The sequence below is a fragment of the Corvus kubaryi genome, unplaced genomic scaffold (genome assembly GCF_017639235.1).
Source record: "Corvus kubaryi isolate FWS band 111438036 unplaced genomic scaffold, C.kubaryi_AGA036_p1.0 37384, whole genome shotgun sequence".
Lineage (NCBI taxonomy): Eukaryota > Metazoa > Chordata > Aves > Passeriformes > Corvidae > Corvus > Corvus kubaryi.
The window spans coordinates 50,333-67,808 of NW_024581126.1; the positions used below are offsets into that span (position 1 = coordinate 50,333).

A 17,476-nucleotide genomic window follows, 5' to 3' on the forward strand; every position below is an offset into this window, starting at 1 on the left:
CGCCCCGCAATGCAGCACAGCGGCGCCCCCCGGCCGCCAGCGCCACCGGCACCGGCAGCAGCACCAGCAGCACCGACACCGGCAGCACCGGCATCGGCAACATCACTGGCGGCAGCACCGGCGGCAGCACAGGCGGCACCGGCACCTGCAGGGTGCGGAGAGACGCAGCGCCCCGCCGACGCCCGCGGGGGTCCCCGGCCATCCCCCCTGGCGAGCCCACGTGTCCCCCGCTAGCCCTGGATGCCCCCCAGCTAGTCCTGGGTGTACCCCATTAGCCCGGGATGCCTCCCAGCTAGTCCCAGCCATCCCTCAGCTAGCCCTAGGTGTCCTCCACTAGCCCTTTGAGTTCCCCAACTCGACCCGGGCACCCCATAGCTAGACCTCAGTGTACTCCAGCTCGTCCCAGGCGCTCCCTGATTAGCCCTGGGTGATCCCCACCAGCCCTGTATGTCCCTCAGCTAGTCCGTGGTGTCCTCCACCTAACCCAGGCAGTCCCCAGCTAGCCCTGGATGACCCCCAGCTAGCCCAAGCCCCCCTACAGTCATCCCTGGGTGTCCCCCACTAGCCCTGGATGCTCCCCAGCTAGTCACAGCCAGGCACCCGGCACCTGGCCCTGGGTATTTCCCACTAAGCCAAGGTGTCCCCCAGCCAATTAACAACACCCTACAGTTGGCCCTCAATGCCCCCCAGTAGCCCTGGATGCCCCCCAGGTACCTCCCAGGGTCTCCCACTAGCCCTGGATATCCCCCAGCTAATCCTAGACAGCTCCCAGCTAGCCCTGGGTGCCCCTCGCTAGCCCTGGATGCTCCCCAGGTCACTCCAGGTGTCCCCCACTAGCCCTGGGTGCCCGACTAGCCCAGGCCCCCCCGGTTATTCCCGGTTGCCCCAAGCAGCCCCGCGGCGCCTTAGGCCCCGCCCACTCCCTCAGGCCCCGCCCATTCCGCCCCAGGCCCCGCCCCGCGCGGCGCCCGAGCCCCGCCCCATCGCTGAGCGCCGCCCCTCGGCGCAGCTCTCGCGGCATCTGCGGGTGAGGGCGGCGCGAGATGTGCGGCGGCTGTGTGGGCACCGAGTACCCGGAGCGGGTGAGGGGGGCGCGGGGGGCTCCCGCACCGCCCCGGGCACCGGCACCGGCACCGGCACCGGTCCCAGCCTGTGCTCCCGCCCTAGGGCACCACCTGCCTGGAGGGCGGATCTTTCCTCCTGAACTTCGTGGGGTGCGCGCAGTGCGGCCGCCGGGACTTCGTGCTGGTCGGCAACCGGGCCGCGGGCCTGCACGACGGGGAGGAGATCGTCACCTATGACCGTGCGGTGGGGGGCACCGGGGGAGTGAGGGCCCGGGGAGGCTTGAGGGGGTGGGGGAGCCTTTGGCATCTGGGTCTTGGGGTTCTTGAAGGTTGGGGGGCCTGAGGGGACCTTTGGGGTCTGGGGCTCTTTGAGGGCTGAGGGGGACATTTGGGGCCTGGGGCTCAGGGATCGCGGAAGGTTGGGCGGGGGGCTTGAAGGCTGGGAGGGGTCGGGGGTCCGGGTGTGTTGAGTGCTGGGAGAGACCTTGGGTCTTGAAGGTCTTGAGGGATGCTGAGGGCATTGGGGGACCTTTGGAGTCTAGAGCTTGGGCGATATTGAGGGTTAGAGAGGGCTGGAGGGGATCTTTGCGATCTGGGGGTCTTGAAGGCTGGGGGGCACAGGTGGAGGCCTTGAAGGTTGAGGGCTGGGGGTAACATTTGGATTCTGGGATGTCTTGAGGGCTGGGAGGGAGTCCTGGGGCGTGGGGCGTGATGGGGAGGGCTCAGAGGTCAGAGGAGGGGGAGGCCTAAGGGAGGATTAGTTTGAGTAGGGGAAATCTGGGGTCTCAATATTTGGGGGTTCCTGAGGATGGGAATGGTGGATGCCCAGGAAGGGGGTCTCCGGTTTTAGAGGAAGTGTCAGGGAGCCGCCGATGGGCATTAAGGGAGGTGTGTTGCTGGGAGGGGAATTTTGGGGGCTTCATGCTTTGGGGACTGGGACATCTCTGCCCCGGGGGTGAGGGCAGGCACAGAGGATTGGGGCCTGTCCCAAGAGATGGGGAGTGGGGGGATACCCCAGGGACAGTGTCCATGTCCCCTCACCCCACTGTCCCCTGCCCCACAGACCTGTGCAAGAACTGCCACCACCTGATTGCACGCCATGAGTACACCTTCAGCGTAGTGGATGACTACCAGGTTTGCCTCTTGTCCCTCAGAAGCCCTTCCCGGCTCTTCTGCCTCTGGAATTCCAGACCCACCCTTCCACGGGCTGATTCCCACCTTCCCTGGGATGGAGCCTCAAAGGATTCAGAGCCACATCCCTGTGCTCAGGGCTACCTGGAGTCCCCCCAGCACTAATCTGTGCCTTGTGGGGGAAGCCCAGCGCAGCTGGCATGGGAATGTGGGTGATGGGAGGGGGCTGTGACCCCCATTCCTCATTCCTGGCACATCTCCTATGCAGCAAACTGCTGGAAAAAGGGCTCAGGGGAGCCAGTGGGGCTGGAAACAAGATCTCCTGGCTCGGATTGCAATCGGGGATCGGGTACCAGATCTGGCTCGGGTTTCCCTGTGGGGGAGCAGGGCCGTGGCAGCCCCCCTTTTTCCAGCCCCCCCCCCCTTTTCCTTCCCCCAGGAATATACCATGCTGTGCCTGCTCTGCGGCCGTGCTGAGGATTCCGTCAGCATCCTGCCTGACGACCCTCGCCAGATGACCCCGCTGTTCTGATCCCCACGTGTATCCCGGGATGAGCTTCCAGGAGCTCTGGGAGATCCCTGGATCCCTGGAACTGTAATACCTGGGGACCACAGTGTCCCTAACATGATTCGCTCCTCCAAACTTCCAGCCTGGATGCAGTGAACACCTGACACCGGATGCTCCCATGTTTCTGGAGCCTTTTGGCTCCAACCCTGACTGCAGGGATGGGATGCAGTGCCACGGCCTGAGCCCCCCATGTGCTGAAGACATAAAGGGGTCCCCAAAACAGTATCCAAAGGGATTCCCACCCCATCCCGCCTCAGGAGCTCTCATGTGTAGGGCAATAAATGTGACATGTGACAGCTTGGTGGCACAGGCAGGAGTATTCGGGGGGTGGGCTTCACTCCCTGGAGCTGGTGAAGGGTGTTGGGGTCTGATGCAGGGGACTTTTCTTCATCACAGGAGCCTGTGGAATTCCTCCTTAGCCCTTTCCAGCATTGGAGAGCCCACTGCACTCTCCCAGTGCTCTCTTAAACCCTGCAGAGAAAGGACTTGAATCATTTTCCCTTCCCAAGGAGTTGGTTTGGGGTCACTTCCCCCTGCCCTGGGGTTTGTAACCTGGCCATGCCCTGCTGGGAATTCCATATTCCTGAGGCGGGAAGGAGCTGGGTGTGGGAAATCACTGCCCTGGGGTGGGTGAGGTGCTGCTCTTGGCACCCAGCCCCAACAACACCCACGAGGAACTGGGTGCAACCGGCCTGGCACCCACCTATCCCTGAGCCACCATTTCCTGGATCTGGCACCTCAGGGATGCTTCCTCTTTCCTGCTCGCCCCAACAGCCCCCAAAAACCACATGGTATGGGTATGTTCCCAAAAACCTTATGAATCCAGTTACACTCCCAAAAACCACACAGATCTGGGCATGCTCCCTCCAGCTCATTTATTGCCACCAGCCCGCACCACCCCAGCGGCTCCAACCCTCTGCCCCCATCGAGCCCCCTCCCCATGGAGGTTTCAGAGGGGGCTGTCACCCTGCGGAGAGCTGAGGCCATCCCGGGGTGACACCAGAGCCAGGATCACACCAGAGCCAGGATCACGCTGGAGCTGGGATTACTTGGCCAGCTTGAGGAGACGCTGGATGTCAGGCTCCAGCTGGGCTGTGGGCACACGGGGGCTGTAGCGCTGGAACGGTTCCCCCTCGGGCCCCACCAGGAACTTCTCAAAATTCCAGGAGATATCGGAGCGCCGCACAGGGCTCCAGGTGACAAAGCGGGGCTCGGCCATCAGGTGTGCGGCCTCGTCGGCCGGTGCGGGCAGGTGAGCCTTGAGGTAGGCAAACACGGGATGGGTGTCGCTCCCGTTCACCTGACATTTCTGGAACAGGGTGAAGTTGGGCTCAAAGCCACCCCCGGGCCGCACATGCTTTAGGGTGTTGAGGATCTCCTCGTTGGTGCCGTTCTCCTGTGGCAGGAAAGGAGAAATCCAGAGCCCTGTGTTTCCCAGCTCCTCACCCCCTGCCTCGTAGCTCACAGGACTTACCTGGTATCCAAACTGGTTACAGGGGAAGCCCAGCACGACCAGCCGCCGGGGGTAGCGGGCTTGGAGCTGGTTGAGCTGGGTGTAATCCCGCACTGTGGTGCCTCAGAGCGATGCCACGTTCTCGATCAGGACTACACGGCCCCGGAAAACACCGAAATCCACCTTTTCCCCCTGCAAGGAGGTGGCGCTCAGGTCGTAGAATGACTTGGCGATGGGGACGGTCATGGCTGCAGGCGTGCGGCTGCTTGTGCGTGTGCCCTGTGCTGCCTCTTAAGGGCTTCCCGGTGCTCACGTCATGGTCCAAAGGTCTCCAGGCCCTGCCGCGGCTCGGGAGAAACCGGAGCCGCCCATCCCACCCATGGAAGGAGGAAGATGGCACAGGGCCAAGGTGATGCTCTACCTGCCTCAATAATTCATGGCACGGCGCGGTGCGGCTGCTCATCCCAGTGCCTGCAGGATGTGGGATGCTGGGAGGGGGCACAGCATGTTCCCGAGGGTTGGGAATGCCCGTGAGAGTTGGGGAATAACAGGAGTTGGGGAATAACGGGAATTGGGGAACTGGGGCTCTGTGGGATGGAGGAGGAGGGCACAAGTGCCCCGGTACTCCTTGCCTGGTGCTGCCATGGCATCACCTCTGGGGCTTCCTGTGCTGCCCATCTCAGTGCCCACCTGTCACAGGGCCCACTGGTCCCAGTGCCAGCTCCACCCTTGGGCCTATCTGCTGTGGTGCCCACCGTTGTCCACCTAGATCCCAGTGGGTTCCACTATCTTAGTGTCCACCATCATCCCAGTAACCACCCATCCCAGCCTGCCACCATCCCACTGCTGGCTCATTCCAGTGCCACCACCAAGCTTTCTGGCCCTGTCCCCACAGCTGGAGCTGAGTTGGTAGCCTGGTGGGCCATGGTGGTGGCCTTGGCACCCCACGGGCACCATGCCCCATGCCGCTGTGCCCAGCCTGGAAAGGGGACACCATCCCAGCAGCCCCAGATCACCCTCAATTATTGATCACTGCTCGGGTGTCCATGCCCAGGCTGCGCCTGCCACCATGGCATCGTGCCCGCAGCCCCCCCGGAGCACACGGACCACCAGCCCCTCCAGCATCACCTTTATTCTGCAAACCACTGTGTAAAACCAGGGGTTCCACGGGCACGGGGTGGGCATGGGGTAGGCACACAGCGCCTGGACAGCCCCCACCCCACCCGCAAACTGAGGGAAGCACAGGTGCCAGGATGGGGGGCCCCCTTGCCACCTTCCCATCCCCCTGTCCTGGAAGTGTCCTGTGTAGCCCCCCACTCCATGGGAGCTGCCCCAATCCTGCCCCCACCATGCCCCCTGATACAGCCTGGGGAGGAGGGGTCAGGGGGGGTCCCAGCCTTCAACACCAGCAGGTTTTCGGGGTGTCCTCGCTCCCCAGGGGCTGCTGCTCGTCCTCCTCCAGCCGGGCAAGGGTCGGGGCACAGGGCAGCCCCCGCAGCTCATCCAGTTCTTTGCGGTGCGCCTGCAGCACCAGCTCCGTCAGCCGCGTGAAGGACTGTGGGAGAGGGGTGAGGTGAACCTGGAAGACCCCTCCAGTACCCCCTAACCTGCCCAGGGCAACCCCAGCCCCCTCAGAACCCCTCCAGCCCCCTCATTTCCTTCATACCTCCTTGATGTTGAGGTTGCTGCAGGCACTGGTCTCGTAGAAATCCATCCCGTATTCCCTGGCCAGCTGCGGCACCAGGGGTTTGGCGGGGGGGGGAGGGGGGTAGCATGATTTGAGGGCAGGGGGGATTCAATACCCCTGGCCCCCCTCTCTGGAACGTGCACAGCTGGGCACGGACAGACAGGAGAACTGTGGGGGGTGGCTGGCATAGGGGCTGGGTGCTGGGTGTAGGGGGCCCTGGGAGGGGCGCTGGGTGCTTTGGGGTCCAGAGGTCACTGGGAGGGATACTGGGGGGCACTGGGTGCTTTAGGGGTGCAGGGGAGCACGATGGAGGTGCAGGGAGGGGTTGGGAGTCGTTGGAACCCTGGGGGTGCACTGGGCAGTAAAGGGGTTTCCTGGATGCTCTGAGAGCTGCAGGGGGAGTCAGTGGTCCCTGGGTTCAGACTGCAGGAGCACGGGGGTCCCTGGATAAAGGCAGGACTGCAAGAAGGCTATTGGGGTCCATGTGGAATGCAGGGGGGGCTTGTGGAGGGTCTGGCCATGCCGGGATTGCAGGGAGGTACACTGGGTGCTTTGGGGGTCAAGAGGTCCCAAGGGGGACACCGAGGGGGTCACTTTGTGCTTCAGGAGTGCAGGAGACCATGCTGGTGGTGCAAGGAGAGGTTAGGGGTCCCTGAACATTTTGCAAGTGGGGAAGAGGGAGCCTTGGGGGTGCACAACCACCGCAGGGGTGGAGGGAAAGAGGGTTCCTGGGCACTGGGGGAGCTGTTTCTGGGGTGCCTGGGTACAGACTGCAAGAGGGTGGGGGGTCCCTGGTTGTGCTGGGAGGGGCTGGGGATGCTTGGGGGTCCTGGATAGAGGTAGGGCTGCAGGAGGGCTGTCAGGGTCCCGAGTGCAGAGGGGATCAGGGAGTGGCTGGCCATGCTGGGGGTGCAGGAGGGGTCCTGCCCCCGGGGGGGGGGCACAGAGCAGCCCCCGCTCACCTGCAGCCCTTGCTCTTTGGGCACTTGCCTCTTGTGCTCCTCATCTGCCTTGTTCCCGATGAGGATTTTCTGGACGCCGTCAGGTGCATACTGGGCAGAGGAACAGTGTAAGGACCCCCCCACACACACGTCTGGGGAACCTCTGGACCTCCCCTCGTTTACCCCCACCTCATCCACGTCGCTGGCCCACTTCACAATGTGCTGGTAGGAGCGCTCACTGCTGATGTCGTACACCAGGAAGATGCCCTGCAGGGGGTGCGGGGGGCAGCCGTTGACACCCCAAAACTGTGCCTCAGTTTCCCCTCTCCTGTGCACCAGGACAGGGAACCCCCATACCTGTGCCCGCCGGTAGTACTGCTTGGTGATGGTCTGGTACCGCTCCTGGCCGGCTGTGTCCCTGCCCAGGGACAGCGGGTCAGTGCTGCCACCCATGGCATGAATTGGGCAGGGCTCAGCCCCTACCTTGGGTGGGGGGAGCGGGACTCAGACCCACCAAAATTCCTTCCCCCTTCACCCCGGGATCCAGCGCTGCCACTCACCAGATCTGTATCCGCACCTTGATCCCATCCACTTCGATGGTCTTCATCTTGAAGTCAACGCCTGGGGTTAGAATGGGAGAGGTTGTGGGGCGTCCTGGTGTTCCCCTCCGCAGGAGCTGCTGTCACTGGGGGCCCTCTGGTCCCCCCACCCGTCCTGACCCACCCCACGCCCCACCATGGCCTGGTGCTGGTCCCCACAGCCGGTGCCTGGCCTGGCAGGAGGCCCCGGTGCCAGATGGTGATCCTGGTGCTCCCAGTTCCCTGGTGCTGCATCTGTCCAGTGCTCCCAGTTCCCCAGTGCTACGGCTTCCCGGTGCTGTGGCTGCCCAGTGCTCCCAGTTCCCGGCTGCACGCTGCTCCCGGTTCCCCTGCGCCAGAGGTGCCCGGTCCTCCTGGTTCTCCTGTGCCCATGATTTCCTGGCTCCCATATACTCCCGGTTCCCTGAAGCCGCGGCTCTCCGGAGCCCGCGGGTTCCCAGTTTCCCCGTGCTGCAGCTTCCCGGTGGTCCCGGCTTGCGGGTGCCCACGGTTTTACCGTTTCCCGATGCCCACGGCTTCCCGGTTCCCCGGTGCTGCGACTCCCGATGCTCCGGGTTCCCACAGTTTTCCCCTTCCCTGGAGCCCACGGTTTTCCCTCTCCCCGCTGCCCACGGTTTTCCCGCTCTCTGGTTACCTGTTTCCCCATGTTCCTAGTGTTGCAGCTCTCCAGTGCCCACGGTTAACCCTTTCCCGGTGCCCCCGGTTTTCCCGTGCCCACCACTCCCCGGTTCCTCGGTTCCCACGACTGCCGGCTGCCCTGGTTTCCCGTTTCCTCGATCCTGTGGCTTCCCAGTTCCTCGGTAGTCCCGGTTCCCCGATGCTCACGGTTTTCCCGTTCCCTGGGTTCCCATTTCTCGGTTGCTGCGTCTCCCTTGTCCTCCCGGTTCTCCGGTTCCCACGGTTTTCCTGCTCCCCGGTTGCCCATTTTCCCGTTTCCCCAGTGCTGCGGCTTCCCAGTACTCACGGTTTCGTGGCGCCCATGGCTCCCCAGTTCCCCGGTTTCCCTTTTCCCCGGTACTGCGGCTCCCAGTGCGCCCGGTTACCCGGTGCTGCGCCTCCCCATTGCTCCCGATTCCTTGATGATCCCGGTTTCACGTTTCCCTGGTGCTCCCGGTTCTCTGGCTTCCCGTTTCCACGGTGCTGTGGCTCCCAGTCTTCCTGGTTGCCCGGTTCCCCGATGCTCCCGTTTCCCCGGTGCTGAGCCTCCCCACTGCTCCCGCTTCCCCGATGCTCCCGGTTCCCCGTTTCCCCGCTCCCGCGGCCGCCGTGCGCTGCCGCTGCCGGTACCGATGGTGGAGATGTGGGCGGGGTGGAACTGGTTGTCGGTGAACCGGCAGAGCAGGCAGGTCTTGCCCACGCCCGAGTCCCCGAGCAGCAGCAACCGGAACAGCACGTCGTACTGCTTGGCCATGGCGGGCCCGGGCCGCCGCCGCCGCCGCCACACCGGGGCCGCTCCGGGGCCGCGAGCTGCGCCGCCGCCGCGCCGGGCCGGGCTGGCACCGGGGGATGCACCGGGGCGGGGCGGGGCGGGGGCGGTGGCGGCGGGAGGGGGCACCGGGGGGGGAAACGAGGGGGGCGACACCGGGGATGGACCGGGGGATGCTGTGGGGAGCGGGGAGGGGACACCGGAGATACACCAGGGATACACGGGAGATGCCGTGGGGAATTGGGCGGCGACACGGGGGATGGACTGAGAAGGGAGCTGGGGAGAACAGGGGGACGGAGCCAGGAATGCACCGTAGGATACGTTGGGGATGCTCTGGGAAAGGGGAGGTGGGAGATGGGGATGTACCAGGGGGACCAGTGAGGACTCTGGGGGCTCTGGGAGCACCAAGGGTGCACCAGGGGTTGCTCTAGGGGCATTGGGAAGGGGACAGAGGGGTGCAGCAGGGGACACTGGGGTGACACAGAGCTGCACCAGGGGAACTGGTGACACTTAGGAAGGATGGGATGGCACCCAGCGGGACCTGGACAAGGGTGGGTTGTCCAGGTTGTCCTGTCCAGGGACAAGGTTCCCATGGGAACATCGTGGGGGTCAACAAGGCCAAGGGCAGGGTTGGCTCATGGATCAGGACAGCTCCTGAGATCAGTGCAAGATGGGGGTGATGGGATGGAGAACAGCCCAGATGAGAGGAATTTGGGGCTACTGGGGAATGAGAGGCTGGATACGACCTGGCAACGTGTGCTGGCAGCCCTGGAAAGTCACCCATGTCCTGGGCTGTGTCACTGGGAGTGTGGGCAACAGGTGATGGGGGCATTGTCCTCCTCTGCCCCACTCAGGTGAGACCCCACATGGAGAACTGTGTCCAGCCCTAAAATCCTTTTCATGGGAAGGACATGGAGCTGCTGGAGCAAGTCCGGAGGTGGCCAGAGAAATGCTCCGAGGGCTAAGAACAGGCTGGGAGAGCTGGGATTGCTAAGCCTGGAGAAGAGAAGGCTCCAGGGAGAGCTAAGAGCCCTTTCCAGTGCCTACAGGGGCTCTAAGAGAGATGGACAGGGACTTAGGATGAAGGCATGGAGTGCCAGGACAAGGGGGAACGGCTCCAAAGTGGAAAAGGGGAGGTGTTGATTGGATATTGGGAAGAAATTCTTCACTGTGAGGGTGGTAAGGCATTGGAATGGATTTCCCAGAGCAGCTGTGGCTGCCCCATCTCTCAAAGTGTCCAAGGCCAGGCTGGACAGGGCTTGGAGCAACCTGGTCTAGTGGAAGGTGTCCCAGTGTCCCTGCCCATGGCAGGGGGTGGAACTGGATGGGCTTTAAGGTTCTTATCAACCCAACCCGTGGATTCTATGATGATGCAAGACATGACGTCACATCACGACGACGCAGCCGCCCGGGGGGGTGTGGCTCTTCCGCGCACGCGCGCCGGGGCTGGGCGGCGGGGGCGTGGCCAAGAGCGAAGGGGCGCGGTCACACGGGAGGGGCGCGGTCACGCGTGGTGGGCGTGGCCAGGAGCGGGGCCGCGCGTCCCCTCCCGGCCGCCGTCGCCCGCTGCCCCCGCGGCCGCAGCATGGCGGGAGCGGCCCCCGGCCCCGGCGGGCGGCGGCGGCTGCGGGACGATGGGCTGCGGACCTGCACCTCCGCCGAGCAGGTGCCGGGGAGCGCCAGGGGCTGCAGCGTGGCGCGTGGGGTGCCGGGAGGGTGGGGTGTGGAGTGTCGTGGGGCTGGGCTTTGGGGTGCCATGGAACTGGGGTGTGGGGTGCCGGCCTGCCGTGGGGCTGGGCTTTGGTCTCCCCTGGGACGGGCCTCAGGGGTGCCGTGGGACTGGGTGATTCCTATCCCAGCATCCCCACGCAACTAGTGTCCCCGCACCCCCTGTGACAACACCCCAGCCACCAGTGTTTTGAGGGGCCCGGCGGTGCTGACGCCCACCAGCCACGGCAGCTCCCGCGGGGCACGTCCCCCAGAACCAGTCTGGGGAGGGTGAGGGGTCCTGGGGCAGCCAGACTCTCCCCTCCGTCCCTCTGTCCTGACCTATGCCCTGGCAGCTCCTCCGGGGGGCTGGAACGGGGTAAAAAGTGACTCCGGGTTTCCCAATCCATGGGGTTCTTGCTCAGTTCCGTCCTGGCAGGACACAGTGCCGCGAATGCAGGTCCCGGTGCGGCCCCTCCTCACCCCTGAGGCTGATCCCGGGGTATTTTCTTGAGGATTACCCTGGCTTAGGGTGTCCAAGTTCCTGGTCATCCCAGCGTGAGCGGGAGGAGGGTGTTTTCCATAGCAGTCTTGGGATGAACCAAACTCAAGCTGGATTTGTAAAGCAGCACAGGATGGTGCTGGATTCTGGCATAAATCGGGGCACAAAACTCCTGGGAATTCCTACTCTGGTTTTTCTGGGTGAGATGGGGCTGTGAGTCGGATAAACCCCTGGGATGGGGGAGAAGCTGCGGGGCTCAGTGGGGATTGTGTTTGGGATGTGCGGAGCCTCTTTCCAGAGCTCAGCATAGTCTTTATTCCCATTTTTCCTGACAAGTCCAAGGTGGAGGACATCGTGCAGGAGGTCTATGACGCCTACAGGACAAACCATCACTCCTCACAGTGAGTTTCAAAATTCTCAATAACCATAAATAATTCCCATTCCAAAAAAGTTTTCGACTCCAGTGGGTGCTGCAGTAGGATTCTGCCCCTCCTGCCACTGTCCCCCTGCTTTTTCAGGACACCCTACCTGTTCATCCTGTCCTCTCTGTATTCCAGGTACGTCCTGCAGCGGGAGAAGCACTTCCATTACCTGAAGAGAGGCCTCCGGCAGCTCACTGAAGCCTATGAGGTACCAGGAATGCCAGATATCCCACCTGGAGCCACTGGCTGGGGTGAACCCATTGCCCTGGGGCTGTCACCAGGATTGTTTGTCGTCGGGGGTTTGCCAGCCCGAGAATGGACACAGCATTCCCTGTGTGCCCATGCTCATCCCAGTGATGCTCTGGGGATTCTCCTGTCTGTCTCCTCACTCCTGCCTGCTCCTGCTGTGTCCAGTGCCATTCCCTGACTGTCCCCTCTGTCCCTGCAGTGTCTGGATGCCAGCCGCCCCTGGCTCTGCTACTGGATCCTGCACAGCCTGGAGCTGCTGGATGAGCCCATTCCCGAGTCAGTGGCCTCTGAGTAAGTGGGGAGAGCCAGGGGGACCCCACCATGGCCACTGTCCCCGCGGGGCACCCGCGTGACTCCGGAGGTGCCACCTCCCGCTGTCCCCAGAGCAAAGGAGCGCTTTGTCTCCCTGCCACCGTCAATGCCGCCCATTCTTCCGGCGGCTTCCTCGTGACGACGGAGATGGGAGGGTGACACCCCCGGCTTTGACCTCGGGGGGATTCACGAGGCTGGGAGGGGACATGTCACCCCACCGGGGTGACACAGGTGACACTGTGCCCCTTCCCCACCTTTCTGCAGCGTCTGCCAGTTCCTGAGGCGCTGCCAGAGCCCCCAGGGTGGATTTGGGGGGGGTCCTGGCCAGCACCCCCACCTCGCCCCCACCTACGCCGCTGTCAACGCGCTCTGCATCATCGGCACTGAGGAGGCCTTCGGCATCATCGACAGGTCCGGGGGGCCGGGGGAGCTGGGGGGAAGGTGGGGTGTGTGTCCCTCCTCTCATGGCTGCTGGCTCGTGCAGGAAGAAGCTCTTGGAATACCTGCACTCGCTGAAGCAGCCGGATGGCTCCTTCCTCATGCACGTGGGTGGAGAAGTGGATGTCAGGTGGGTGAGGGCTGCTTGGGGGGGCTGTTTTGGAGGGCCTGGGCATTCTGGGGAGCCAGTGCTGGGAGTGGATGCTATGGTGGCGAGCTGGTGCCATTCTGGGGATTCAGTGCTGGGACCTGCTGATGTTTTTGAGAGCCAGTATCGTTTTGGGGAGCTGGTGCTATGGTGGGGAGCCACTGGTAATTTGGGGTACAGTTTTGGGGAGTCAGTGCTGTTTTGGGGAGCAAGTGCTGGGAGCTGGTGCTGTTCTGAGGAGCCAGTGCCATGGCAGGGTGCAGTTTTGGGGACCCAGTTGTGTTTTGGGGAGCTGGCAGTTTTGGGGAGTAGGTGTCAGGGAACTGGTGCCATACTGGAGTACCAGTGCTGTTTTGGGGAGCTGGTACCATGGTGGGGAGCCAGTGCCATGGGGAAGTGTAGCTTTGGGGAGCCAGTGCTGTTTTGGGTGCTTGTGCCATGGCAGGGGGCCAGTGACAGGAACTACTGCCATGGCAGGGTGCTGTTGTGCAGAGCTAGCTGGGTCAGGGACTTTGTGCCATTATGGGGAGCCGGAGCTGTGGCAGGGAGCTGGTGCCACTTTGGGGTGCCAGTGCCACATCCCTGAGCACCCATCTCCTGAATTTCTGAGCGCCCTTTTCCTGCAGGAGCGCCTACTGCGCTGCCTCAGTGGCCTCGCTGACCAACATCCTGACACCCACGCTCTTCGCTGGGACAGCTGAGTGGATCGCCAGGTGAGATCTGGGGACAGGTGGGGGACAGGGGATGGCATTCCCAGCGTCCCTGCCACCCTGACTCTGCTCCCACAGGTGTCAGAACTGGGAGGGCGGGATCGGCGGTGTGCCAGGCATGGAGGCACATGGCGGCTACACTTTCTGCGGCGTGGCCGCGCTGGTCATCCTCAAGCAGGAACATCTGCTGAACCTCCGGAGCCTGCTGGTGAGTGACCCCTCGCTGGGATGCTGGGAGTCTCATCCCGCCTGGGATCTCTGGTCCCACACTGGCTCCCATCACCCCGCAGCACTGGGTGACCGGGCGGCAGATGCGCTTCGAGGGTGGATTCCAGGGCCGCTGCAACAAGCTGGTGGACGGGTGCTACTCCTTTTGGCAAGCCGGGCTCCTGCCCCTGCTCCATCGGGCACTTCATGCCAGGGGTGAGTTGCCACAGGCTTCCTCTGTCCCCAGAATGGCATCTCCAGGGATTTAACACCTTCGCTGGTGTTTCTCCTTTGGGTTCCCCTTCCAGGTGATCCAGCGCTGAGCATGGCACACTGGATGTTCGACCAGCTGGCACTGCAGGAATACATTCTCCTGTGCTGCCAGTGCCCAGCCGGCGGGCTGCTGGATAAGCCAGGAAAGTGAGTGCAGGGGGGAATACAGGGCTGCCTGGCACCCCAGATTCCCCCTCACCATCTCAATATCTCCCTGGATGCAGATCCCGGGATTTCTACCACACCTGCTACTGCCTGAGCGGGCTGGCCATTGCACAGCACTTTGGAAGTGGAGACCTCCACAATGAGGTGGTCCTGGGTATCCCTGAGAATTGCCTGGTAAGCGCTAGGTATTTCTGGGGTGGGCAGGGATGAGCTTCCAGGGCTCCACAGCACTGAGAAAGTCAGATCCTATGGCAGTGGAGAGTTGGGGTTCAGCCTAAAGAAGAGAAGGCTTCAGGGAGAGCTTAGAGCTGCTTCAAGGGCCTAAAGAGCTACAAGGGAGCTGGAGTTGGGCTTTGGACAAGGGCTTGGAGTGACAGGACAAGGGGGAATGGCTTCAAACTGGAAAAGGGGAAACTGTGTCTGCCCCATCCCTGGAAGTGTCCAAGGTCAGGCTGGACAGGGCTTGGAGCAACATGGGATAGCGGAAGATTCCCTGTGCACAGTGGGTTGGACTACATGATCCTTAAGGTACCTTCCCACCCAAACCATTCTAGGAGTCCGTGATTAACATCCTCCATCCCTCTCTTTCCCACAGCAAGCCACACACCCTGTCTACAACATTGCCCCGGAGAAGGTGGCGAGGGCGGTGATGCACTTCCTGCAGTATCCTGTGCCTAGCCTGGATCCGGCATCTGCTGCCGAGTAGGGGGGTCCTGCTGCTGGCTCGGGGTGCCGAGCCCCGGGAGCGAGCGGCACAGCCCATCCCCGTGGTGGCTGGCCAGGCAGAGCGAGGTGCTCAGGGTGCTAGCAATACCAAAATCCAGCCTGCTCCAGGCCCAGTGTCCTGCTGCCATCCTGGCCAGAGCTGAGGTGGGACACGGGCTCTGGCAGAGCTTTTTGGCATCAATAAACCAGAAGTGACACCCGCCGTGTGCTGGTGGCCCTGGGGATGCAGAGCAGGAGGTGATGCCACGTCCAGCTGCGGTGGCATCACTTCTCCCATTCCAAGAACATGCGGTAACCATGGGGGAGGATAAAATAAGTGGAAGTTTGGCTTTTTTTGTTTATTATTTATAGTCTTATAGTAAAGGGAAGCCTTAACTTGCAAGACAACTCTGGGCAGTATGTACAACATACCTTAGATCCATGGAATGGCATCAAAATAGGGGGAAAAGGGGCACCTATGGGGCGGGGATGGGCCACTGAAGTTTGGAAAATGCCACTGAGGTGGGGAAGGGTCAAGGAAGGGAAAGAGGAGGAGAAGGAGGAGGAGGAGGGGGTGGGGGGGAAGGAGCCCCCAAGCCTGGCTCTGTGCTCTGCCGACTCAGGCAGGTGGAGTTGCACACGGAGAAAATAAATAGGGAGATCCCCCCCAGTGCTTGCTCCTTTTTTTTGGGGAACTGCCCGGCTCCTCCCCGCTCTGGACTGCACTGGTCCCCGGGTATAAATAGAAATGCTCCTATAAAACCAGGAGGGAAGGGGAGGGGGGTCGCTAGCAGAGGGGAGTTGGTGGCGGAGTCTCCCTGACCCCCCCAAGTCTTTCTGCTCAGCCTGGCCGGCTCCCCCCGGGGCCGGCGCGGTTGGGAGCGGGGAAGGGGCCGGGGAAGGCTGGGAAGCTGCAGTCCAAGAGCTTCTAGGAGCGGAGGGAGCGAGTCCTGCCGCAGGCTGGGGGGCGGCGGGGGGGCCTAACTGGCCTCCATGCGCAGCTTCTTCCTGTTCTGCGGCTCGTCGGGCTCCGAGTCGGAGCTGGAGTTGGAGCCGCCATCGAAGGCGGAGATGGCGCTGCCCTTGGGGTTGGTGTAGAGGCTGTTGTCCGCGGGATAGCTGGCCTGGAGCTGGGCGCTGGATCGGGCCTTCTCCAGCGCGCGCACTGCGAGGGATGGCACCGTGTCACCCCTGGGCCCAGCCCTGCCTGCAGCCCGGTTCCTGACACGCCCCAGCTCCCACCGGATCCTGGAGCCTGAGCTCTTCCAGACCCCAGATCCTGCCAGACCTCAGCTCCCACTGAATTCTGGACCCTGATAGACCCTGGTCCTGCCAGACCCTGGTCCTGCCAGGCGTCAGCTCTTGCCAGATCCCAACTCCCACTGGATCTCAGCTCCCACCAGATCCTGAATTCTGATGGATCCCATCTCCTTCCAGACCCAGGTCCCACTGGATCTTGGATCCCAAACCCTACTGGACCCCAGATCCTGGCTCCTGAACCCTGCCAGACCCCAGCTCCTGGATCTCAGGTCCTGCTAGACCCCATTTCCAGCCGGATCCCAGCTCCCACCTTGCTGCTCCAGCAGCGCGTTCTGCCGCTTGAGGTCGTCGATGTCCTGCTGGTGCGTGTTGTTTTTCCGGCGCATGTACTGGATGTACTCTGTGGCTTTGTCCAGGATTTGGGCCCGGGATGCCTGTTGCAATAGTGGGAAAAGCCAGAGGCAAGATAAAGACCTAGTCCAGGGGGCAAAACTGGAATTTCACCTGCCTCATCCCACCCTGGCTCTGGTCCTCACTGGGGACTCCTGTGGCACAAGAGAGCCTTGGGAATGCCCCAAAGTGAGAAACCTGGACCACGGGTGGGTGCTGTCCGTGCTCCCAGCACACTCCATAAACTCACCTTCTCTCCCTGGAGCGAGGGCACGGAATCCCGCAGGCTGTGGAAGCTGTCCTTGATGTGGTCCCTGCGCTTGCGCTCCAGTGCGTTGTGATGAGCCCGTTTGTCGGCCTGGCGGGGGGGACAGGGGTGGCACCGGGTGGAGGCCACCACCTGCACCCCCAAAAATTCCCTCTGGGAACCGCTGTGGGAGCTCGGCTGAGCCCCCAGGGCGGCTCCGTGGCTGTGACGCCTCCGGCTGGGCCGTGAGGGCGTGGGAAGGAGGCGGCTCCCGGTGCTTTCGGTTTCCCCAGCTTCCTGCTGCCGGGGCAGCTCTGGGCCCCGGGGGGGGCACAGCACTTTCCCCCTGCAACACGGCCACCTCCTCCCCTGCCCCCCAAGCAACCAGGCACAAAACCCCCCCATGCCCTCTGTCAACCCCTTGTATTGTACCCCCTGTGCCCCCCAAACATAGCCCCACCCCCCCAAGTGACTCGGCCCCACACGTAACACCCCCCCAACACCCGTGCTTTACCCCAAAAAGCCTCCCACTCCCCCTCCCCTAAAGAGCCCCGAATCCTCCTCCACAAGACCCCAAGGCCCGCTGGTGTCCCACCCGTAAGACCCCCAGCCCCACAGGACACTCCCAAAGCCAGTTCCCCCACTCAAAAGACTTGACTCCATGGTTCCCCTTCCATGTCACAGCCCCCAACCAAAATAAGACCCCCAACCCCACAGGTGTCCCCTCTCCAAGCCCAACCCTCCAAGACCCCCAGCTCTACTGGTGTCCCCCCCCTTCCAAGATTCCCAATGCCACAGGACACCCCCAAGGCCAGATTTCCCCCTCCAAGACCCCCATCCCTACAGATCCCTCTCCATGTCACAGCCCCCCC

General features: G+C 62.9%; 5 protein-coding genes across 13 annotated transcripts in view; 2 read left to right on the top strand and 3 right to left on the bottom strand.

Moving 5' to 3' along the window:
• Positions 1 to 975: 975 nt before the first annotated feature.
• CHURC1 (churchill domain containing 1) lies at positions 976 to 3,059 on the top strand. Its single transcript, XM_042035588.1, has 4 exons — positions 976 to 1,082; positions 1,168 to 1,303; positions 2,128 to 2,198; positions 2,635 to 3,059. The coding sequence occupies exons 1-4, from the start codon at positions 1,044 to 1,046 to the stop codon at positions 2,725 to 2,727; spliced, it is 339 nt and encodes a 112-aa protein (XP_041891522.1). The 5' UTR covers positions 976 to 1,043; the 3' UTR covers positions 2,728 to 3,059.
• Positions 3,060 to 3,624: 565 nt separating this feature from the next.
• Positions 3,625 to 5,235, bottom strand: GPX2 (glutathione peroxidase 2). The gene is made up of 2 exons (XM_042035587.1): positions 4,238 to 5,235; positions 3,625 to 4,159 (listed from the first exon to the last, which is right to left on the bottom strand). Exons 1-2 carry the CDS (start codon positions 4,460 to 4,462, stop codon positions 3,809 to 3,811), a joined length of 576 nt encoding a protein of 191 aa, XP_041891521.1. The 5' UTR covers positions 4,463 to 5,235; the 3' UTR covers positions 3,625 to 3,808.
• A 98-nt stretch (positions 5,236 to 5,333) lies between these two features.
• Positions 5,334 to 8,920, bottom strand: RAB15 (RAB15, member RAS oncogene family). Of its 8 annotated transcripts, none has more exons than XM_042035578.1 (7): positions 8,731 to 8,920; positions 7,405 to 7,465; positions 7,202 to 7,262; positions 7,034 to 7,111; positions 6,866 to 6,955; positions 5,883 to 5,948; positions 5,334 to 5,771 (listed from the first exon to the last, which is right to left on the bottom strand). In XM_042035578.1, the coding sequence occupies exons 1-7, from the start codon at positions 8,852 to 8,854 to the stop codon at positions 5,616 to 5,618; spliced, it is 636 nt and encodes a 211-aa protein (XP_041891512.1). In that variant the 5' UTR covers positions 8,855 to 8,920; the 3' UTR covers positions 5,334 to 5,615. The 8 variants fall into 8 exon arrangements, with proteins under 8 accessions (XP_041891512.1, XP_041891516.1, XP_041891514.1 ...); XM_042035582.1 differs by lacking the exon at positions 8,731 to 8,920 and adding an exon at positions 8,487 to 8,713; XM_042035580.1 differs by lacking the exon at positions 8,731 to 8,920 and adding an exon at positions 8,408 to 8,713.
• Positions 8,921 to 10,430: 1,510 nt separating this feature from the next.
• On the top strand, positions 10,431 to 14,930 carry LOC121668127 (protein farnesyltransferase subunit beta-like). Its single transcript, XM_042035574.1, has 12 exons — positions 10,431 to 10,535; positions 11,415 to 11,479; positions 11,636 to 11,708; positions 11,949 to 12,040; positions 12,326 to 12,472; positions 12,546 to 12,629; positions 13,274 to 13,360; positions 13,436 to 13,565; positions 13,648 to 13,780; positions 13,873 to 13,984; positions 14,062 to 14,176; positions 14,598 to 14,930. The coding sequence occupies exons 1-12, from the start codon at positions 10,455 to 10,457 to the stop codon at positions 14,706 to 14,708; spliced, it is 1,230 nt and encodes a 409-aa protein (XP_041891508.1). The 5' UTR covers positions 10,431 to 10,454; the 3' UTR covers positions 14,709 to 14,930.
• A 111-nt stretch (positions 14,931 to 15,041) lies between these two features.
• The window catches only part of MAX (MYC associated factor X), a 3,500-nt gene continuing 1,065 nt past the window's right edge, over positions 15,042 to 17,476 (bottom strand). Inside the window, exons 3-5 of one of the 2 annotated variants that reach the window (XM_042035584.1) lie at positions 16,608 to 16,715; positions 16,278 to 16,407; positions 15,042 to 15,872 (exon numbers count right to left, since the gene is read on the bottom strand). In XM_042035584.1, the coding sequence (XP_041891518.1) occupies positions 15,688 to 15,872; positions 16,278 to 16,407; positions 16,608 to 16,715 (423 nt within the window). In that variant the 3' untranslated portion in view covers positions 15,042 to 15,687. The remainder of the gene's footprint in view (positions 15,873 to 16,277; positions 16,408 to 16,607; positions 16,716 to 17,476) is intronic. The other variant, XM_042035586.1, reaches the window with a different exon arrangement.